Raw genomic sequence first — 25,859 nt, forward strand, 5'->3', positions numbered from 1 at the left:
ACTGTTAAAATCGACGTTTAAAAAAGACTGTTGACCGACGACGTCACATTCCGCGAAAACGTGTTATTGATCAGAAGGGATATCATATATTCCCTTTCATCGATTTCAATTGTATTTCTTTCACAGGTATGTGTATTTTTATTAAAAATCATCAAAAATTGATGGAAGCAAAAACTTGGGACAGACCAGGCCTATAACGTTAAATACCGGTTAATATTTTGAAAAAAAAAATACAACTTTATCATCATATCAAATGCAAAAATACATTTTAGAGTCTTTAAATATTAATAAATAAAATCGCTGGATTTCTTTAGAGTTTTCTGGAGTTTTTTGTACCCGCGAAACATTTTCGGGGCGAAACCGAATAGGACCGAACCATATCGGGGCGAAACAGACACCAAACAAACATGGAGGATCGTAAAAGAACGCATTCGGATAGCCGAAGCTCTGGCAGCTCACCACCACGGGATAGTGACACTGAAAAATCGTCGACCACAGTGGAAAGTTCACCACCAACGTCTTCTTCTGATCCTTCTAGTGAAAATGATTCTTTCCCCCAGAGCACTTCAAAATGGAAACGTTGCGATATAGATAAACTTGGGATAAAGATGTCGTATAGAGCAAGTGCGATGGACGTAGTCTACGAATGGGGCTTGTATACAATGTTTAGAAAAGATGTTGTGTCGGAAGAATTGAATACTGTTGAGAAAATTCTGGATATATGTAATTCAATCACTGCTGATTTTCTCTCTTTCGAAGAATTGCAAAGCAAATTTTCTGAAAATCGTGAGGTCTGTGACACATTCCTCCCCACAGAAAAAATGTCCTTTGGAATAGGATTGTAAGTAGCCCATGTTTTTTCTTGAATTTAGTTGGTCTTCTTGTCTTTACAAATGCTATAGAAAAATCTTGAGAAAACGTAACCATGCACTGGTATCTCTGAAGAATGCATAGATCTGTAACAGGCGGTTGCCCAATATTATAGTCGTGAATCAATCACAGGAATTGATTTCAGTTTTAACTGTTTATTATGATATTAACTTATATTGTTATATATAACAATACTTTCATACGAGTACAAATAACAGTGCTTACTGTTCAAACATTTTCCAACAACCTGTTAAAACTCTCTCTTTTATACAATATATAAATAAGGAATAAGAAATCACCCTTTGAGTATTATGTAGAAAGAATGATCTTACCGTGACCAGGCTACGCTCAGGTCACAATAAGAATATTCGTCCCATATACTTGCAATGTAGCAGCTTCGCGTCGATTTTAAGTCTGTTAAAAATAATCAGCAGGGGAAAATCACATTTTTTACATTACAAACCTTTTTGAACATGCATGCATATGTAGTTTATTCCACAAAATATCAATTTAATGAGTCGTACCAAGGCATTTTGTAAAAATACGCGTTTGAATTTGCCTGTCATTTTGTCGGAAATTGCACTCGGAATGTCTCGGATTTTATCATGAACATGGCGACCATAAACAACGAATTTTCAACCATGATTTTAAAAGTGGCAGTGATTTCATTTCAAAAACCGGTGCATCAGGGTATTTATTTTGACGATATTTGAAATCATACATTTACCATTAATACAACGATACCTAGGCGAACTTTTTTTTTTATTTTCCAAAAATATTCGAGCTTTATATATCGGCTATTTTAAGTCTGCGCACCTAATATGAAAGTACAAAGATGGTGGAAAACCTCGTAAAGTTGTCAAAACTGTTAGGAAGCTAAATCTGGAGTGTGGACAACTTTTGGATTACTTGTTTATGAAAAAGTAGTGTATATGAGACTAAAGTAATTTGTAAATTGTGCAACGCTCATTTTAAATATATCAAAATAACTTTTGACATGCGGTAATACATCGACAGATTGAATAAATTTTTAACCCTTATTCATGATTTCATTTAGTTGCAATGTATCGTGATATGTATCGTATCGCATCTTATGTATCATGATATGTACCGAATTGGTTAAGTACAAAATCGTCCCAGTCCTATCAAAAACAGTTAATGTGTGAATATGGGATTATAAAAGAGCAACATTGTTGGTATTAAATTGAGACCAATCATATAAAAATATAGGTAAGATACAGTGCGAAGAGAGTACTGTATTTTTCCGACGATTAGTCAGTATTTTTTTTTTCTGAAGCAGAGCACCCGACTTATCGTCTTGATCGACTTGTCTAAGGCTTGAGGTCAGACAATTGTTAAAAATAGTACATGTATTAAAAATCTTGGTTTTAATCATCTAGAGTTGGCTGTGTGATTGAAAATTATGTTGTTCAATTCATTGTTCATCTTTAATAATTATCATTTTCACTCATCTGTTAACACTAGAATACATAATTATAGTTGATGAAATAATATAACAGTTATTAAAAAATGGAACATTGTCTTTAATCAATTAAAAGTTTTACTCTTCCGTTTTTAGCTCACCTGAGCTGAAAGCTCAAGTGAGCTTTTCTGATCACCTTTTGTCCGTCATCCGTCTGTCCGTCCGTCCGTCTGTCCGTCTGTCTGTAAACTTTTTACATTTTGAACTTCTTCTCTAAAACCGCTTATCCAATTTCAACCAAATTTGGCACAAAGCATCCATATTGGAGGGCGAATATAAATTGCAGAAATAAAAGTCCGATTTGTATTCAAAGCAGAGAAAACCTTGAAACTGTAGAAAAAGGGGGTGCATTTTTAAAAATCTTCTCAAGAACTACTGATTCCAATTCAATGTAGTTTAGCATAAATTATCCTTATGGGAAGGAAAATATAAATTGCAAAAATTAAGGTCTAATTCTGTTTCAAATCTGAGTTATTACGAAAATAATAATAAAAGAAAGGCGTGTTTCAATCAGTTTAATAGCTTCGGGATCGGCATTATTAATCTGCCAATCTTATTAAAATTTCAGGATATTTGATGGACCAGTATATTTATATTTGCTGTAAATATTGCTGCAAAATAATGCGGATTTGGAATTGACGATTGCCGATCTGCCCCGGCTTTTATTTTGCCACGGCCCGGGTTTGCATACCCATTTTACCAAGACTCGTATTCCATACGTCTAAAACGAGGTTCTTTGTTTAAAGCAGCCATGACATTATACGAAAAAGGGTCGATCTGACTATGATGAATTTGCTTGTTGTGCAACAGTTCGCGAATGAAGGGAAATTTTTGAAACATGCAAAATATATTGGTGCCGATTTTGTGAAGTAAATTGAGGCTAAATATTTCAATGCGTTGACAGTTTTCACACATGACGTTTAGGTGTTAGCTTGTTCTGATTTTCGTTTTGTTTTCATTATGTATGCTTTGTAACCTGGGAACTATCGTCTGTATTTCGTGATTTTTAGCTCACCGAGACGAAGTCAGGGGCAGCTTATGCTATACCCTCGGCGTCGGCGTCGGTGTCGGCGTCGGCGTTGGCGTCCGGACCTGGTTAAAGTTGTTGTTGCAGGTCCTGTATCTAAGCTATTACTTGTCCTATTTACACCAAAGTTGCATGGATGATGCATCTGGACATACTTATGGACTTGAAAGACTTGGATGCTGAATCTGAGTCCTAAATTTCAGATGCTGGAGGAGGTTAAGGTTGTTGGAACAGGTTAAAGTTTTTGTTGCAGGTGCTCTTTGATAGCAATATCTAAGTTACTGCAGGTCCGTACTTCACCAAACTTGCATGGATGGTGTGTCTTATGATACTGATGCACCAGACAGGCTTGAGTGCTGAATCTGAGCTAAAGGTTTCAGATGCTGGAGGAGGTTAAGGTTTTTGGAGCAGGTTAAAGTTTTTGTTGCAGGTGCCCTTTAATAGCAATACTATCTAAGTTACTGCTGGTCTGTACTTCACCAAACTTGCATTGATGGTGTGTCTTATGATACTGATGCACCAGGCAGGCTTGAGTGCTGAATCTGAGCTATAGGTTTCAGATGCTGAAGGAGGTTAAGGTTTTTAGAGCTGGTTAAAGTTTTTGTTGCAGGTGCCCTCTGATGATTATATCTTAGTTACTACTTGTCCTAACTTCACCAGACTTCCATGGATGGTGTCTTATGATACTGATGCACCAGACAGGCGTGAATGCTGAATCTGAGCCATAGGTTTCGGATGCTGGAGAAGGTTAAGGTTTTTAGAGCTGGTTAAAGTTTTTGAAACAGGTGCCCTCTGATGATTATATCTTAGTTATTACTTGTCCTAACTTCACCAGACTTCCATGGATGGTGCGTCTTATGATACTGATGCACCTGGCAGGCTTGAATGCTGAATCTGAGCCATAGGTTTCGGATGCTGGAGAAGGTTAAGGTTTTTAGAGCTGGTTAAAGTTTTTGAAACAGGTGCCCTCTGATGATTATATCTTAGTTATTACTTGTCCTAACTTCACCAGACTTCCATGGATGGTGCGTCTTATGATACTGATGCACCTGGCAGGCTTGAATGCTGAGTCTGAGCCATAAGTTTCAGATGCTGGATATGGTTAAGTTTTTTTGAACAGGTCACATGTTTAATAGATAATAGTACTATTTCAAACTTGCATAGTTGATTAAACTGTAATATGAATGAATCACAGAGGAAGCTTCAGATGCAGAGCTTGATCTCCATTATCAAGGATGCTAAAAAATATATCTTAGTTATTACAGGTCCTAACTTCACCAAACTTGAATGGATGGTGTGTCTTATGATACAGGTGCACCCTACAGGCATGGATGTTGAATCTGAGCCATAGGTTGCGGATGCTGGATCAGGTTAAGGTTTTAATTGCTAGTGCCCTCTGATGATGATATCTTAGTTATTACTGGTCTGAACTTCACCAAACTTGCATGGAGATGCGTCTTATGTATACTGATGCACCTGACAGGCTTGAATGCTGAATCTGAGCCATAGGTTTCGGATGCTGGATGAGGTTTAGTTTTTTTGGAACAGGTCACATGTTTTATAGATGATAGCTTGCATAGTTGATTTAACTATATTATAAATGAAACGCAGAGGTTGCTTCAGATGCAGAGCCGGATCTCCATTATCAAAGATGCTAAAGAAATCTCCTACCTCACTCAAACCTGCTCGATAGATAGATGTGTATGTTGATAAATGATATAACATGATTCCTATGATATAGAATTGTGTGGTATGAAACAATATTGTTTAATATGATACAATATAATATCATATGTAATATTTAAAAAAGTTATATGATACGATATGATATTTTATCAATTTTTTTTTATATTTTATGTTATGATATTGTATCATGATATCGTTATGAATAGTATTGTATATTATGATACAATATTGTATAATATTATATTGTATTATTCATTTATTATTTTATCACATGATACTATTACATAAGATATTACAAAATATAATATTGTATCCTATGATACAATATTGTATATTCTATAATATTGTATCATATGATATTGTATAATATGATATAAGTTTCTGTAGTATAGAATTAATTTCATGAAATTCTATAATATGATACTGTAATATTATATAATATCGTATCATACGATATTGTATAATATGATATTGGCTAATAATATGATATATTATCACAGCACATGAAATTGTTTTGTATGATATTGTAAAATATATTATTGTATCATATGATACAATATGTATAATATAATATTGTATTATATAATATTTTACTTTATCACATAATATTATATCATTTGATAGGATACAATGTTGTACATATCAAATTATATTGTATCATTTGATACAACATCATATTATGTATAAAAAATGATACAGTATCATACAATATCATACTATTTTATACAATATAAAATCATATGTTTCAATGTTATGATGTATTGTGTAATATCATATTGTAATATAATACTATATTGTTTTATATATTATGATATTGTATTATGTGATCAAATACAATAACGTACATAACACAATACATATCATACGTTACAATATCATATCTCATCATTGTTTATAATGGTATTTTATTGTTTTTCTGGTCTTTTTACGAATGGGAAATATAGAGCGCATGCTTGAACAAGGAAAAAATTTTTTTCACTTATTAGTCTTGGCTGATACATCTCTGATAAAAATATTTTGTTTGTCAAGCATGCGCTCTATGTTTTTTGAAAGAAAAACTGCTTGAAAATAAGCTGTTTTATGCTAAAAATGCAAAATATGGCAGGAAAAGGTTGTCTTTATGATGTCATTAACATGATTAATACATTCATTCATTGGAGTTCTTACATTTAATGCTTCTATCATGTCAATTCAAATTTTGTCTTACCTGAGGCCTAAAAAAAAAAGATGTGTGTTTATGGTAACCCGATCTAACCTACAAAGATGCCCCGGTCCTACCATTTTTAGATGTCTGATTTTATTCGATTGTGAAATTTATATTATTTGTATTAAAAAATCCGTTTTTAAATATGGCACAAACAAACATTCTTAGGATTCATGCAGAAAAAAATATGATAAAATAAAAAAAAATCCCTACCTACCTAACCTAATTTTTTCATCAGTGTTACCCTAAACACACAATTTTTTTTATAGGCCTGATCAGACAAGTAAGTTTTACTCCCCTGAAATAATATTTTACTTGCCCCTGGCCATTGCAACTGTTAATGTGGATCCCTGATATTAATTTTTTGGAATGAAATATCTTGTACAGATCCTGTAAGATAATTCTAATATATCATTTATATGTATTAATGGTTGAATATTTAAAGTGGTTTACTACAACATGAAATAGTTCCTCAGATCAGCAGAATAGTACTTGATTATGATAGGCAGCATAATGGATAAGAAGTACCGTTATACAAGTCAAATAGGCAAAAAATGTGCAATTTTTGGATGAAAAATTATATTTTCAAATATTAAATTCAGGAAATAAGAACGAAAGCTCCAGGTGGATTCATGATCTGCACTAGCCCACAACTTTAATCATTGAGCTTAATGGCGAAATACAGCCAAATGGATTGATACAAACAGAATAACAGTTAAACAAAAATATGATGAATTTCAGTCTCATCCTTGACAGATTATGATGAAACATTTGGTACATTTTACCATAACAGTTTTTAAGGTGTTATGGGATACGTATCAATTTTAATTTGGATAAAAGATTATTTTAATCAGAAAACTTTAACTCAGGTTTAAAATTTTTATGATTTTGAATATTTTAGAAAGTATTGAGCACTTCAATCTAGTTCTATATATATCTGCTTACATGTATGTTGAAATTTTAATTTCACAGATGTTCGTGCCGCTTTGATGAATTTCAACAAAAGTTAGAACTTGTTCTTGGAGAAGGAGCAGAAGTCTCTGAATCAAATTTTCAGACCTTGTTTGAGGACTTTCTTAAAATCTGTGGCATAATGACCAGGTAAACAAATCATTTTATGACATGATATATATACTCTTTAAAAATTAATTAGGGTCCTACTCTGAAGGCACTCTATAGTGGTCAGTCTATCAGTTCATCTGTCTGTTCAAGATATCTTTTTTGGAGTATATATTCTCTCCCCTTGGCCCAATTTGGCTCATACTTCAACCACAGAGTGCCTTTAGATAAAGGTTTTGCAATGCTACTGAACAGGTTTCTAGGTCTAATGTAAAGGTCATTGCAGAATCAGGAAAAATCCTTGTCTGAAGCAGCACACCTCTCCCCTTGGTCCAATCTGGTCCATACTTCAATCATAGTATACCTATGGTCAAAGGGTTTGCAGTGACTTTGAATTAATGAAGTTTGTTGTTGAAGGGTCAAGGTCATAAAAGATAAATTTTTAAAGCAGAGAAATAAATTCATAAACAAATAAAGATCCCCAGTATTTTTTCAGCATTGAGAATTTTGTGGTTAACCTACATAGAATAGAACATGTTTGCAAGGTTTTTAGCTCACCTGAGCTGAAAGCTCAAGTGAGCTATTCTGATCACATTTTGTATGTTGTCCGTCTGTCCGACTGTTTGTCTGTCTTCAAACTTTTTACATTTTGAACATCTTCTCTAAAACCGCTTGGCCAATTTCTTTAAAAATAATTTTTCTGAATTTTTTCCTGCCTGTATTTTTTTCAAACTTTTTTTCCCCCATCCATGCTCTTAAAGAAATCAAATTTCCCCATTTAGCCTTTTAACGACTTGATAATGACAATGTACAACATACATGTATATATTTCTTCACAATCTTTATTTAACAACATTGAAAGAGTTTGACTATGATTAATTAATCATTTCTCTTGATGTTGTTTTGGTTTATATCTGCAACCATTATTACTTTTATGCACTAAGCTTGGTTGCAGTTCTTCTCTACATACTCTATGATCTGTCTTAATTGTAAGAAACTCTTTCTTTACAAAGTGTTAAATGATATCTGATACCGCCCATGAGAATCTTACCGTCATTTTTAAGTAAAATTGTAAGTCTAGAACTTTGACTCTAACATCGCTCAGACCAAGTCCTGATCAAGAAATTACAGAAATTGTGCTTGAATTATAAAATTATCATTAAACATTGATAGTTTTGGGGGAAATGGCAGCTGTTGATTTCGCCATTTAGGTGTGTAATATACATATGACCTGCTGTTTTTTTGCCATTTTTATACCCCCACTCCGAAGGAGAGGGGGTATACTGTTTTACCCTTGTCTGTCTGTCTGTCTGTCTGTCTGTCTGTCCGTCCGTCCGTCCGTCCGTCTGTCTGTCCGTCTGTCTGTCTGTCAATCCATAACAAAATATTTTGTAGCATTTATCTCGGCAGCTATTTATCGCAGATGCTTGAAATTTTTACACAATATTTGTATAAGCATGCCATATCGTGGGATATATTTTGGACCAATCAGACGTCAACTTCCTGTTAAATGACGACTTTGTTTATTTTTAGCAAAAATTTTCAAACAAATTTTTGTCAAATAATTCTCAGCAACTGTTTATCACAGATGCTTGAAATTTTTACACAGAATTTGTATAGGCATGCCATATCGTGGGATGTATTTTTGCACCAATCAGATGTCAACTTTGTAAGACTTGTGATCCAAAAATAACTCCAGATATATATTAAAATATGTATTAAATGAAAAGAATGATGAAAACACAGAGTATGACAAAGATGATATATCCGACAGACGGACACACTTGGCTCCAACGACTAACGTTTATCACACGCGGACTCACACACGGCTTTTCTCAGCAGTTTCAAGAACCAGTCAAAAACTCACACGTGACCTCTGGTCAAACTAAATACCTGATAACACAAAATACACACTTACAACTTCCTGTTAAATGACGACTTTGTTTATTTTTAGCAAAATTTTTTCAAACAAATTTTCGTCAAAGATTTCTCAGCAGCTATTTATTGCAGATGCTTGAAATTTTTACACAGTGTTTGTTAAGGCATGCCGTATTGTGGGATATATTTTTGTACCAATCGGGCGTCAACTTCCTGTTAAATGACGATTTTGTTTATTTTAGCCAAAATTTTCAAACAAATTTTCCTCAAAGATTTCTCGGCAGCTATTTATCGCAGATGCTTGAAATTTTAACACACTATTTGTATAGGCATGCCATATCGTGGGATATATTTTTGTACCAATCGGATGCCAGCTTTCTGTTAAAAGTCGACTTTGCTTATTTTGCATATTCACATCAGAGCGGGGGTATCACTAGTGAGCATTGGCTCACAGATATCTTGTTTTGCCAACTTGAGGGTGTGTATTATACATGATGTGTGACTATAGAACTTTGCACTAGCTATGAAATCAACAAACACATTGAGCAAATATTTACCTCTTCATTTCAGACATCAACCAGATGTTTCAGTGAAGAAAATGAAGATAAAGGGAGAGATTGTTTCATCAGCACCAGACATTATATGCTATGGATTTGAGGGAAAAGTTTTGTGTGTTGTTGAGGTACTACAATTCTTAAAAGAAATTGGTTTTTAGCTCACCTGAACCAAATATTCAGGTGAGCTTTTCTGATCACCAGTTGTCCATCCATCTATACGTCTGTCTGAAAACTTTTAACATTTTCAACTGGGTTTTCACCTGACCTGAAAGCTTTTCTGATCACATTTTGTCTGTCTGTATGTCCGTCCGTCCGCCTGTAAACTTTCACATTTTGAACATCCTCCAATCGTGTATATTACATATAAAGAGAATAATACACATTTAATATTTTCATATTAAAGAAAAATAGTGAAAAATAAGGAGAAAAAAGAACATATTAAATACAAAAGAACTTTCACCTATAAGCTGGAAATACCTTATGAAAAAACATTAAGAAATTTATGTCTTTTACCAGAGGTGGAAAATAGTGGCAGACCTAGATATAAATATAATGTACCGGAAACTATGTATTAACTTTTTTTATGTCATGAATAATTATCAGGTTAAGAAGAAGATAAAGGGTGATGATGTGTTTGGCCTTCCTGTCATCAAGAAAACACGTCATGCATTATCAGAAGTAGATCCTTGTCTTCCCGACAGTCTTCTTGCTCAACATATTGGAGAACTCCTGGCGTATGTTGACAGTTCAGTGACACATATGGACCTCTGTGGAAGTGTTGGCAGAGATATTCTAGGATTTACAGTAGAAAAAACACTTGTAAGAGACATTTTTTAGTTCTTGAAATTAATTTTTCAAGTTCTCAACTGGTTTTACCAGGAGTGATTTTTACCTCACCAGGTGACCTATTGCTGTAGGTCTTCATCATCTGTTGTGCATAATACATTAACAATTTTACACTTTTAAATTAGAACCACTGAGCTGATTTTAACCAAACTTAGCACAAAGTCCTTCAGAAAAGAGCGTTGAAGTGTGTTCCAATAAATGGCATTAGCCCTTCAAAGGGCTGGTTTCTGCTTTCCTGACCAACCCTAGCTTAAACCGCAGACCACTGGACCAATACTGGGGCCTCAAGAGGGGTTCAAAGTTCAACATTCATAAATATATTTATGGGATGGATATTGTTTTAAAATCAATGCTGCAGTTTGTTTTTGTTTGACACTCAGATGACCTATTGCATTTGATCTTTGTCAGTTGTCGCGCATCAGTTCGACTTGTGTTGTCCTTCATCAATTTTACATTTTAACTTCTTCTCGAAAATCACAGGACCATGTGTTACCATTTTTGGCATGAAGCATCCTACGGATAAAGGTAATCTAAATGCGAAATTTATTATCTTATCAACCCTGGGCCTAATGGGCAGAGCCAAATATGCAAAAAAGACCAAATTTTAGGTTGAAATATTTTACCTACAAATAGTTAACTTTTTACAAATTCGACTTCTTCTACAGAATTGCTGGGCCAATTTCAACCAAACTTGTCACAAAGCATCATTGGGTGAAGGGGATTCAAGTTTAGTAAAATGAAGGGCCACTTCTACTTTCAAGGCCAGATGATTAAAAATTATTAAGTCTATCAAACGAAGTTTGGAGACTAATTGTTTTTGTACAGTTATTATTATTATTATTAAAGGGCATATGAAACGATTTTTAACACTATGATTTTCTTTCATCATCATAAAGCTTGGTATAAATGAATGATGAAATATGTGTAGTAAGATTGTTCTGCCTTTGCATTACTGAAAAATTTGTGTGAAAACTCAACACCCGTTAAAAAATTTTCCCCTCTTATCGTTCTTGATTTTTTGGATTTAAGATGTCACACAGACCCACCGATGTAAAAAAATGCATTAAAACTAGTGTGATTTTACAGTAGTTTAGTGATTTTATTTTGGCTATGTTTGCGTATCTATATGAACATGCCTTTCTTTTCAGATGAGGTAATCTGATTACGTAGTACAGATGACTTACTTTAAATTGGTCTTTAATGTCAATTCCGACTCCCAAAATCATAAAGTTATCTTACCTTATTTGATCTCTGATCTTGGATCTTGAATTACAACCTAGTACCTTTTTTTAAACACTGTACAAACACCAGACCAATTTGTTCATTTTAATAGAGTTATAATTTTTTTGAAATTTAAGTATCGATTGGCAGCTTGACTTGTAAAAAAAGTTTTCTAACTCCCAAGCCTTTCACTCAATCCAAATGAAATTTTGTGTAAATGTACCTTGGACACCATTCCCATTATTTGCTAAATAGGAAGTGATTCAAACATTTTGAATAAAGTCGTGAGATTACACGGCACATATCACATACCAGGGATTAAAATTTACATAGGACATGGGATGTAAACAGCAGTGTAATATTTCTGATGCATGTATATTTCTTGTTTTCCATTTAGTGTGTATCGCCTATAGCATCTGAATTACTTCTGAATGTTAGAACTGTGAAAATTTCTGTCATCAATTTTTTTACTGACTTAATTTACATATTACTGATTTCGTCATTTCTACATTTATTAAGAATTTATCAATCGTGTTGAAATAAATTGGTGAAACAAAACAATAACAAACAGGGCAAACAATTTTCAACGATGAATTACATGTGTTAAATGCATCACATTGTTTTAGGAGTTAAATTCCCATAATTGTCGTTAACCGAACCCACACCTCAGAATTCTACAATTGATTTGATATAAATAATGGCATCTTCAAACTGACATTCTTCCATGCTTTAAGTGCTTATCCACCTTATTTTGACTTGGCCATTCGATCTATGTTCTTAACTCTACACATGACACATGCACACCCACACACCCATTAATTGTTTTATATGGCACTCTCTGCGTCAATGAACTCATACACACTGAGCGAGCCAAAAAGTTAAGTGTTCTAATTCCAACAGAACCAAGATTTGTTCTTTCTCTGTTTATCTCTCAGTCTCTATTTTTTTTTTTTAAATTTGCTAACAAAACTTTTCTTCACTAAGGGGTTGTTGGATTGAAATACAAGTTGGAAATAACTTTTCCTTTTAGTTAAAGACAAAAACAGTCCTTCATTTTTAGGATCTCTGTCTTTTTTTTCAAATTAGCTTGTTTAACTAAAGTTTTCTCAAAGAGCTTGTGTGTGTTATAATCAGTATTAGTTTTATTTCTTTTAGGTGACTGTAACACATCTTCAATTAACAGAGCTCAGTTGGGAGAAAATTCAGAATTCCACCAAAAAAGGATCAATAAAGCATTCAGAAAAGCCAGTACTGCATTACAGTCGACGGTATGATTACCTGAAAAAAGCAGACAGACAAGAATTGTTTAAGGTCATTCTTCACTTAAAATTGATGCTTTCTGTACATGAAAAGATATCCTTACAAAGAAAAAGTAAGGGGACAATCGACATTTTGTCCAAAAAAAAAATATGACAAAATTTATTACAGATAATCTGTCTCTGTTGTAATGGTTTTTTAAAATTCTTTGAAAACAATGCAACATATATAGTTGTATTTCATACTGTGCTGATAAGTACATGTTAGACGATGCACATTATGTATGTGGTTTTTATAGGTAGTAACATTGATGAAACAAATATTTTTGTTTTTAGGTCACCTGAGTCACTCAGGTGACCTATTGCTATCTGTTTTTGTTCATAGTCATACATCTTTTGAACATTTTTAGCTTCTTCTCTGGAACCACTGAACCAATTTCAACCAAATTTGGCATTTAATCCTGGATATAAAGCAGTCAAACTGCTGGCATGATTGTAATAAGAATTTAGCTTTCTACCAAAATTGTGTTATTCATTAACCACAAGGTCAGGGGTTCTGGGGTTCTAATGATTATATATAGTTTAAATCTATTGATTTTTTAAAAATCTTCTTCTTGGTTCCTTGGTACTAATCAGATGAATTAAGTCTAAAATTAATTCCAAAATTATGAATTTCATACCTCTGGGTCAGGGGTTCTGGTGGTGTAAATTTAGACCAATTATTTTTGGGGGTATTTAAGATTTGTTCAATTATGTCACTTTATGTTAAACTACAGTTTTTAAAATAATTTTTTAAGAATTTAGAAAGTTTATTGGATTAAACAATCCCGAAATGTTAAAAAAAATATTTTTAGCCTTGTAATTGTAATGCACATGAATATACATTGAAAAAGCCACAATGCAGTTACTAAGGTGAAATTTGTCCATTGTCTATTGCCATTGCTATTGTAAAATTTTCACATTCTTAAACCACTGGACTAATTTCAGCCAAACTTTGCAGGAAGCATGACTGGTTTAAAGGCATTCAAGTTTGTTTAAGTGAATGACCACACCCTGTTTAAAGGGAATATTATTTTGAATCATTGAAAATTTGTTGATGTGTTTTGAAAATCTCCAGAGAAGCTGTAACTTATTTGAATTACAGTCAACTCGTAACCAAACTGAACAGTTCCCAAACAGACTTGCAATCAAGTAGTCTGAGTGAAAAATTGCTTTTATTATATTATTATGCCTGCCGTCAAAGAGTGAGAAGAATTTAAAAATTCATCTATATTATTACACGGTTTTTAGCTCACCTGAGCTAAAAGCTCAAGTGAGCTTTCCTGATCACTATTTGTCTGGCGTCTGTCTGTCCATCGGTCTATAAATTTTTTACATATTGGAGTACTTCTCCAGAAGCTCTGGGCCAATTTTAACCAAACTTGGCACAAAGCATCCAAGTGTAGGGGATTCAAGTTTGTTAAAATGAAATGCCACGCCCTCTTTCAAATGGAGATAATTAAGAATTATTAAAAATGTGTTGGTATCTTTTAAAAAATCTTCTTCTCAAAAACCAAGCAATCAGAAAAGCTGAAACTCAGGTATTATAGATTTAAGTTTCTTCAAATCATGGTCCCTGGGGGAAGGGTGGGGTCACAATGGGGGATGGATTTTTACACATAAATATATAGAGAAAAATCTATAAAATTAACTTCTCAAAAATCAGTTAGCCTGAAAAGCTGTAACTTGTGTAGAAGCATGCTTAGGTAGTGTAAAATTAAGTTTGTTCAAACCATGATCCCCAGGGGTATGGGGGGGGGCACAAAGGGGGTCGAATTTATGCATAGAAATATACAGAGAAAAATCATTAGAAATCTTCTCAAAAACCAATTGGCCAGAAAAGCTGTACGTTGTGTTGAAGCATCCTCAGGTAGTGTAGATTCAAGTTTGTTTAAACAATGATCCCCAGGGGGACTGTGGAGCCACAATGGGGGGATGACATTTTACATAGGAACTAGACTTGACCCGTGCATGCACGGTTTGACATTGCATATCAGACATTTACGAAATAGATACATCGACACACCGTATTATTGATATTTACATAACAAAGCTATAAGCCTACAATAATGTTATTAATTTCACCACTTTCCATAGTTTGAATAATCTAACCGTGTCTCGGGAAAGGCCCTCACCGCAGTTAGAATGCCTTCCATATACCCGTAATGTAGCAGAAAATTGCAGAATCGCTCCGGAACAATTTTGGAGAAAATTAATGAAGCTGCCTTAAAAATAACAGTCAAATTCATCATAATAAACCTTTTTGAGACTGTAAATACCTTTCATCTAAAAAAATTAATGCATATAATGGTAGAAATCAAAACTTTTTCACCAACATACACATATTTTCTTTGCTACAGAGACAATAGACGGAACGCATTCTATCGTAAAACTGGGTCTGGAGGACATTATTCATTTTTACGATAAAACATATTCTATCTTTACTCTCCTAAGAAATATAATGTGAATTTTTTTAAATGTAATCAAATATTTTTGTCATCAGGAAGACAAAAGTAAGTACTTAACATCCACACCTTTACAATGGTGTAATTTTATCTAAGTTTTTGCATAAAAATTTGACCAATTAATATGACATTGCATTTGTTTTAATCTTTTACAATGAGGCATATTTGTGCAAAGGTTGAGGAAATTCTGTTGGAGGGTTTTTTATTAATTTACTTGAAAATTGAAATGGAGTGCACACACACACATACATACATACATACACACATACATACACACATACATACAAACATACGAACACACACACGCACGGTAGCAATGCTATATCCCCTTCGCAACAAGTTGTGCGAGGGGATAATTAAGCAGAAAACTGTTACTTGAGTGGAAGCATCCTCAGGTTGTGTAATATACAGTGGAGCCTCAGTTATCCGCACGCTTTCGTTCTTAAGTCCAAATGTCGGCTTAGGTGAAGCGTTCCAATATCTGAAATGTGTCTCTTGTTATTAATGATAATGTATTTGTATACAATGGCTTCCAATCTTGATACTGGATTTGGGGAGGGGTTTGCCATTCATACTTAGTGAAAACACAATATAGAGTTTTCCGTTGAAATGAACATTTTTTATAAATATAAAGAACCCTGTTTTTTATTAATATTTTGTCAGGAAATATTAACCGATCTATAATGATTCCCAAATCTAGCTAAATTCTTTGTGTCAAAGTTTGATATATGCCCATTTACATGTACGTAATGTTTTCAACTATTTATTTCCAGACATACCAATTTCCACAATAATTGATTTATTTTTGGGAGTTGATTTTAATCAACTCTCCTATACAGTTACTCTGGCAAACCAAAAGTGAAACAGTGCTAGGACCTAAGCACAAATCATTACCGCTAACAAGACTTAGTTCTTGAAAATAATAGAAAAATTCAAAGTAATGTATGCTGAAGCATTGTTTTTCAAGGAAACTTGTCAATAAACACTTTGAAAATAATCAGATTTTATATAATACGAACAACTTAGATATTTTTATAGTCTAGTGTATTCCTACGCCAGAGCTTAATATAGCCTCGTTCAATCAAACGCTCGGCTGTCTCCGTAAATCTAGTTGAACGAGACTAGAGTTCGATATCAATAGTGCTTGGATCCATAAATTTTTTAGAATTGCTTCGATTACTTATACATAGTTTGAAATCTATCTTTAAGTATTACACAACATGATTTATATGGGGTTTCTCGAAATTCTTGTCGGAAAAGTCTAAAAAAGTGTGTAATCCAAATACAGACTAGCAATAAATTGGCATGCAAGATAAGTTGATTTTAAAATAAATGAAAATTGATCAAATCAAATCCCATCAGTACTTCAGGACTTTGATTAAATTTATTTTCTATTCTGAAAAGAAAGTCAATTTTATTGTTAAAATTAATGTTTAATAGTTGGAAAATTGCATGATCCACCAATGCACTTCTGATGAGTTTATATGCTTTTATTTTATTTTCTACCTGTACTTCCAGTTTTGACTTTGTCTAACAAGGCATTCATTAGACAATTTGTTTTAAAATAACATTTGAATAGGTTAGATAAAACACAAAGTTAAGTAAAACTTTCTAGTTTTCTTGATTAAGTAAGTACATTTTTTTTTTTTGAAATAGAGGGATGTTAAAAAAAGTGATGGCACTTGACAGGTGCACAGGTTAAGATATCCAATCCATGTGTGTGAGGCGTGACTAATCCTGTCAGTAATTCTGAAATTGATTTGGGAAGTCAGTGTTTATACATGTACAAGCTACTCATGAGGGTCTAGCACGTAAAAAAAGTGTGAAACTCGATTGACAGGCGTAATCTTTCTATTGTATTGAGTGGGGTATCATCAAATTTTACCGTCTGCTTAAATAAAGCAAGATTGGTAGTAAAACAGAGTTTTGTGGTAAAAACAGACCGTCGGAATCTGGAACGTGGAATTCCGGATAAATGAGATAAAATAACATATAAAAATTCTTCTCACAAATAAAATCATCTGTAAACTGAAGCATCCAGTTATTTGGCGTCCAGATATCTGAGGCCCCACTGTATATAGAATAAAATCCTTAAAAAACAAAAAAAGGATGAGACTGTAAATGGGGGGGGGGGGGACAAATTTTTACATTTAATTAAATTTGAACATTCTCAAAAATACATAGTATTACTAATATACACGCATATTAATATTTGTGGCCCTTAATAATTCTTGGACCACACAAGGGGTTCATAGTTTGATGTAGGTTTGTATTGTTTAAGCTCTTCTTGAGAATGGCAGTACTCAATATGTGATATTACTATGAAATCATCTAGTGATAAAAGGGACTCAACATAAGAACATCTGTAGAAAATTTTTTAAATCTTTTAATGCAGGATCTGTTTTACTCATTCATTGTCCCAATTTTTTGGATATGACTTCATGTAGCTGAACTAATTATGTCTTATGTTGCTCAGGTGAGCGATGTGGCCCATGGGCCTCTTTTTTAAGATAAGATTGCCCATAAAAAGAAATTTTCTATCAAATATTGATATAGGAAACTCTTTGGCAAACTTAAAGGAGATGACATCAAACTTTGTTTAAAGATATACAAAATGATACATTCAATTATCTCGTAATTATTTGTAATTACATGTATATGATATCAAAACCTATCCTTAACAGCTTATATATATTTATTTACAATCACAATATCATTGTTTATTACCCGACCAATGGATTAGGAGTCTGTTTGGGTACAACTTCACTTATTCCACTTATGTGAAAGCAAACTCAGGTAGTGTAGATACAAGTTTGTTCAAATCATGGTAGAGTGGGGGCAAAATGTGGGGAGACGAGTTTTTGCATAGGAATATATAGAGCGATATAAAGGAAATTCTTTTTAAATCTTCTTTTAAAAAATTATTTGGCCAAAAAAAGGCACTGAAAATTGTGCGGAAGCATACTCAGGTAGACTATAGTGTAGAATAAAGGTTTTACAAATCTTGATCATTGTAGGTAAAACTCAACTTATTTGTTTAGATTTTTCATATTCAAGTAAGTGGTTTTATTGAGCTTTGACCTTTTGATGATATAGTGAAATTGCTGGTTAATACATAAAAGATAACTGAATTATGTGCTTGAACAGGCTTGTAGTTACTGGGATAATTTTCACCATGACTGTAGATATGCATCTATTATGATAAAGAAGAAATGACAGAGTGAAAGGTTATAAGTGATTGTGTGTCAAGAATTGTCAAATTGCAAATATGTTGTGTTTCAACAATGTGTAGGAAAATGTGAAATTTTTAAACAATCTGCAGTCATATTTTTATTTATGTATATTTTTATATTGTTTTTAATGATGTAAATTTTTAATTTATATTTTTTTAAATTATATTATATGTATGTCAATGAATTGTAATAATTTTACCTCACCTGAACAAAAGATTCAGGTGAGCTTTTCTGATCACCTTATGTCTATCATCTGTCCATCCATCCTTATAAGCTCTTTACATTTTCTACTTCTTCTCTTAAATCGCTGAGCCAAATTTTAACAAAACTTGGTACAGAGCATCCTTAAGGGAAAGAAATTCTTAATTGTTAAAATAATTATAAGGGCAGAAACCTTTTTTGAAAGGAGATAATTGCTAACAGTGAAAACAGGGTATGTGCCTTAAAAAATCTTTTTCTCCAGAAACACTGCACTATACTACCAAAATTGACACCAAAGCATGTGTATATATAATAAAGATTCTATATTCTTAAAATCATGACTCTTGACCAATACTGTGTCCCAAGAAGGGGTTCAAAACAACAAAAATACAAATTGTTAATACTTTGTAAGCATCCTAAGATAGTATAGATTCTAAATTGTTAAAATTGTGACCCCCAAACCAAAACTGGGACCCCTAAGAACGGTTCAAAATTTAACAAAGATTGAAATATAAAGGGAAAATGTTTAAAATTCTTCTCCTCAAGTACTTCAATGCTACATATTGTACAATAACTATGCAATCGCCCAAAGATAGAATAGATTCAAAATTGTTAAAATCGTGACCCTGTGACCATTCCTGGGTCTCCTGGAGGGATGCCAAGTTTAACATAGAAATTTCCTTACCATAAACTACAATGCTACAAATTGTGAGATTACTTTGCAAGCATTCTAAGATAGTGCATATTCGAAATTGTTTATAAAACCTGTTCAGATGGGTTCAAAAATTCAAATTCAAATGTACATATGTAGGAAAATGTTTTGAAAATCTCTACATAAAAATTACAATGCTACAATGTGGGAGATTACTATGCATGAATCATGAGATAGTGAATATTTAAAAAAAATATTAAAAAAAATACTGGGGCCCTTTGTTTAGTCTAAAGATCAACCAAAAAAAAAAATAAAGGAAAGGGGGAAAATGACCAAAGTTGTGACCATGTCCTTTTAATTTAGTGTCAGATCTTGGAATATAATTGAATACATGTATATAACAATATTTAAAAGATTTTCATGTCTTAAAAATTCCAAAATAGAATATAATAAGGAACTGTTCAGGTGAGCATCTTAACATTTTAATTTAAGTAAAGCAATGAGGCTATGGGTCTCTAATTTTTATTTGACCTAATCAATATTATCTTTGTTTAATAAAATTTATGAATTAACAATCATATGAATATGTCATAAGGATTTAGTATTCTTCATCTGGAAATGGCAAAGATTGTTTTGCAAATAGTAAAAATATTAAGATATCAATAAATGTTAATCTTTTGTATTGAAAGTCTTTTTTAGTGGTTCTTGTATAAATGACATGATTAAGCCAATCAAAACATGAACTGTTTTCATTTTCCAGGCAGTTCTTTTATTCTTTTACACATTTTCCCTCTGATATATATAAAAAAAAATATATTAAATTTTGGAAAGCCTCTGTGATAACAATAAATTTCATAGCATATATAATATTATAATACTTATATATTGTTACATAAAAAGTACCAATAAGATTACTAGAAACAATTTTATTTAGGCTGAACTCATGACTATTTGGTCTAATGAGTTTGAGGATGAAGGAAGAAGGTGTTAACATTACAAAACAATTTTCTGTTTACTTTGGTTCTGATGATCTTTTGTTGATGAGTGGTGTGATAATTGGCTGAAAGATCATGTAATATATATTTTATTTTAAGAATTATGCAATGGAAAAGTTAAGTGACATGTTGATTTTGGTTATTAAATATGTAAATAGAACATATAATAATTGTGTGTCAAGAGACAATTTCATTTTTAATCAATCAGTGATGTGATAGCTTTGTCATTAATACTGCATTTTTGCTGTAAAAGATCATCTTAAAATGATTATAGTACACCTGTGATATCCTTGCTCCATAATTTTGCTTATCTAATGAACCACGATAGATTTAATGTTATTGAATTTTCCATCATATACGATTATGTATGTGTAGACTTAAAATGGCCAGAATAATTTATTGATGGTTATTTTTAACATCAATGCATTAAAACATGTTTGACAATGTTTAACAATAAATTATTGAATTTTTCATTTGGCTCTCATGCATCTATCTGTATATATTTATAATATATGTCATTAGGATTCAGTATCCTTCACCTAGAAATGGCAAAGAGTAAAAATGGGATATCAATAAATGTTTATATTTTGGCTCTCATGCATCTATCTGTATATATTTCAGATGAAATCATTTATTTATGACAATATGTACAGTGTGACATTAAAATTTAAAAAAAATATTTTAAGGTTATATAAAACAAAGTGTATGAGTTATTAAAAGAGCAAAGCTGCAGGTTTATTGCATTTTCACCCTAATTTCCTGTAAAGCTACAAAGCTGTGTTTTGATTTGCATTTTTCCTGTTTAACTAATACATGTAGATGATCAGTGGGTCAGTTCAAATCATGCACAAGGGAAAAAATATAAATAATCTATATGAATTTGTGCAAGAATTCTATTGTCTCAGTTAAAATGTATAAGTATGAGCAAAGTGAAATGTACCAATTCAAAGAACTATGTGCTTATATTCCTCGCGACTAGAATTTAAAGTTTTTCAAAGAGCATTAGAAAATAAGGTTGAAGGAGTAAATGTGTAAACGGTTACCACACACTGACATTTCTGTCTAACATCATGAGGTTTGGAGTCTGATTAATGCTGGAATGTATGAAACTTGGTATGCCATCATGACTTGAAGGAGGTATTTATCCCATGTTCTCTTGTTGTGCTCACAGTATATTATCAACATAGTAGCTAAGGGTGCGATTGAAGCGCTTGACACCTCCATTTCCTTAAGGCCTCATTCTGCTGCTTCTAGTTTTATCAATTCGAAGGAATTCACAAAATTATTTGAAAAGATTTTAGTCGAAATTCCGTCTTTGGTCTAAATGGACTCGTAAAGCTGTTCTAAATCTACAGACTATTTCATTTACAAAGGTAATTGCAGTGATTTCAGTTTCTTGATCTGGAATAGCTATGGCTTTGATTCATTTCGTAAAACAGTCAATCATAACTAAGATGTATTTATTTCATCTTGTAAACTCTGGCAGAGGTCCTAAAATATCCAGTTATCCTTTCCATGGATTCTCCAACACAAATTATGTCTTAGGGATGCTCTGATTTGTTTTTACAAGATTTACGTGCAGCACAAAAACTGCATCCTTTACAGTATTTTGCAATTTTTTTGTCATGGATGGCCAGTAAAATGAATTCCTTATGCATGATATGGTCTTTTCAGCTCCAAGATGGACTCTGGTAGGAACATCATGAAAGTAAAGAATGACATCTGATTTATTTTGTTTTGGTATAACCAATAGTAGTACATGAGTAATCTTCTTTGTCTCTGTATTTTGGAACTCTGTACAACAGGCTGACCTGTGGAGTTTTTAAGCTTCGAACCCAACTAACAGCTGCGTTTTCTAGGAGATAATAAAGTGAAGATATGGTGAGGTTTAAAATACCAAATTCAATCTTGCTTCTTAGACTGGATAGTATGTCTTTGATTCCTGTTGCTGCTGGCAGATCAGAGTTACAGCTAATGTTACCAAAGTGAGCGATGTGGCCCGTTTGCCCTTGGAAGGATTATCAGTTTTATTGAGGAAAAAAGCCAGTATCTAATCCATGAAAATAAAGGCATTTTACACACCTAATATTTCCCCATCTATGATTTGAATTTTTTGGGATTAAATTGTTTTCTTATTATTTAAAAGAAATTATCAAAAAAAACATATCGTAATCCATGACATTAATTATTATGACATTTTAAATAAATTTAATTCATTTTTTAGTCATGAATGTAGAATGATCTATTCACTATTAAAATGTATTGAATTAATTTAAGATAATTATTCTGTAAATAATTAGATGTTGACTTTTTCTTGTGTTCTTAATATTCATTAAGTTGTCCTTGTTGATTGTACTTTATGAATTGTAGATATTCTTATTAACAAACTACATGTAATATTTTTTTTGAAATCAATTTAATTTTTACATATATTATTCTTATGTAAATTGTTTAATAAATGGATATTATTAATAAAGAATTCTTATATCATGCACTTGGTGAAGAGTTCCCTTATTCATAAAATACTGTTAACCAACTTTTATTCGCATGCGCGAAATTTTCGCTAGGTTGTGAAAGCCCATAATGTTGCAAATATTTCTCACAGTGGACCAGCATTTGCCATAAAATTGTAATAAAAAACGGGTGTGGATAAGGCTTGGTTGCAAAAATAAGTCGCCGTTAACGAGTTCATCTCGAGTAATTCATGAAATAAAGTAGTTGGCTTACAGTATATACATGTATTTTTTACCTCCTGCTAGATTGTAAGGAAATCATTGGTTAACAGCAGTCACGTGGAGACCATGTGTATCCCATACATAGTCAGTATGAAATATATCTCCCTTTGAGCTTTATGAGGTTATTCTAAGAGTATTATGACGTCAGGTTTCATACTTCATACTCAAATTGAAACTTGTAATATTGTTATAAAAGCTTGATTTTAATTGTTTTATATTTTTTTTCATCATGAAAGTAAAGGCATTTGGTAAGACATAATTGTTACATAGTTTGTAGTTGATACATAGTCAGGAAATTCCATATGGGGACTCAAGCTCCACTCTCGCCCCATATGAGCTGAGCTCGAGCCCCCATATGGAATTTACTGACCATGTATAAACCATATTAGATCAACTAAAAAACCATGTAACTAATATTGTTTTCCTGTGGACTGAAATGTCACTCTCTCATTGGTTTGAACAGAGCTCGTGATTGCCTCGTATATCTGTATATTTGTTCGGTGAGAAATAATATAAGGCAATATTGCGTTAATGGCTGATGCTTCGCCTACTCATTTCAACATTTCATATTATTTGATACAGAAACCGCATGCCGTAAGTTCTTAACAATCAATTCAATGTAAAAATCAAAGTTCCAGCACGCTTAATCAAAAATTTTCTTAATACTGCATACATATTGATGTAATAATAGCGAGACATGCCATAAATTTGTTGCAAGGGACTACCGTGGCCATGGTAACGGAGACCAAATATAAAAAAATGGCAAATCTTAGCAACTTGAAAGCAATAGAGAAAAATATTGCAGATTCTCTAAGTTATGAAATATAAAATATTGAATTGACTATAAGGCTAATTAGGAACCTTTTGTTTTTAAAATTTGACCCTTGACCCCGGGCATGCGCAATGCATAGGGCAGACCAACAGCAATTATCACAAAAAGTCATGTAAATCACAGCGTGAAATTAATCGGATTAAGCCGTTACAATGAGTAAAGTGATCAGAAAAGCTCACTTGAGCTTCCAGCTCAGGTGAGCTAAAAACACCAATACTTGACCTCTGACCTCAAAAAAACTGAGAAGGAAACATGTTTGCTTCCCTTCAAACTTCTTGATATTGCAGTATTTACCTTCCAGCTAAACAATTTTGCCCCTGGGACAGCTAACGCATGGATATACATTTGCAAACCTCTGCATGGTCTTAACATCAACCAACTCAGATTTTCAAAGAATCTCTTTTGAGATGACAAACTTCTCCCTTTTATCATCTGACAATATGTATGCCTGTCTCACAGAATCCACTAGGAAACTAAGAAACCTTACTCATGTTGAAGGAATCAATAAACATTTTTCCAGCGAAAATGTATAACTCAACCTTGTTAATACCTGCAACAAAACATACACAACCTTGAAACCATCACATTCTGATTCTGCATCACTATTTACCCTTGATGACTGCACTGTCACCACTGATAAAGTCCTTAGATAAGAAATTACGACCACGCCTATTGTTTGGTATATGTAGGATGCCTTAAACCCAAAAGTTAAAACTGTATATTAATACCATTTCATTACCCCCTGAATACCAAAATATCTCCGTTACAATCTCGCATGTTTTTATCCAGGCTTCTCATCAGTAGTCACCATATATGCCCCCTCATTGACTAATCGATGAATGTCCTTCAGTGCCACCTTACCAATTACACGAATTGCCCCTGATTTAATCTTAGTATATTACAGTCAAACACGCTTATAACGAAGTCCCAGGGACGGCCAATTTAACTTCGTTATAAGCGTAATTCATTATCCGTCAAATTTACAACATGAAATAGAGACTTGGGGAATGAAATTCACTTCGCTGTAAGCGTCAATTCATTATTAGCGTGTTCGTATTTCGTATTTCATACTGTATGTGCCACATATAGATCTACAATACTTCTTACATACAGAGGAGTTTTTAATAAAACCTCCAGGGGATTCATGGAATCATATACCTTACCCCTGTAGTTTCCCTTGAAATGTACAAAAAATCTTTCAACATTCACTCCCTCAAACAACCATTCTGTTACACATAATAAAATCTCAGCATCCATATCATATCGTGAAATAATATTCTCCCACGCTTATCTAGCTCTAGCAAGCTGACCAGCTACAAAAGCATTTGAATCACCCAATGGTATTTGTTCCAAATCAAATCCCTCACCATCTAACACCAGTCCTGCATCCACACATGTATGTACCAAAGAGTCCAGGGTGACAATTGGTGGGGAAACCCCCTCACTTTCTGTGTGGATGTGGAATCCTTGTTAGATGATGAGGGTTTTAATTTGCAGCATATACCATAAAGTGATCCAAATGCTTTTGTATGCCAGTGAAGGAGATCCCCCATCGATTGTCACCCAGGACTCTTTAGAACATAAGACTACATTAACTAGGTCAAAATCAAGATCTGTTTC

General features: G+C 33.0%; 1 protein-coding gene across 1 annotated transcript; it reads left to right on the forward strand.

The window, feature by feature from the left end:
* The first annotated feature begins 388 nt into the window (after positions 1–388).
* LOC136275917 (uncharacterized) lies at positions 389–22,959 on the forward strand. Its single transcript, XM_066086332.1, has 5 exons — positions 389–841; positions 7,243–7,371; positions 9,778–9,889; positions 10,368–10,583; positions 12,987–22,959. Exons 1-5 carry the CDS (start codon positions 408–410, stop codon positions 13,242–13,244), a joined length of 1,149 nt encoding a protein of 382 aa, XP_065942404.1. The 5' UTR covers positions 389–407; the 3' UTR covers positions 13,245–22,959.
* Positions 22,960–25,859: the final 2,900 nt, after the last annotated feature.

The sequence above is a fragment of the Magallana gigas genome, chromosome 5 (assembly GCF_963853765.1).
Source record: "Magallana gigas chromosome 5, xbMagGiga1.1, whole genome shotgun sequence".
Taxonomy (NCBI): Eukaryota; Metazoa; Mollusca; class Bivalvia; order Ostreida; family Ostreidae; genus Magallana; species Magallana gigas.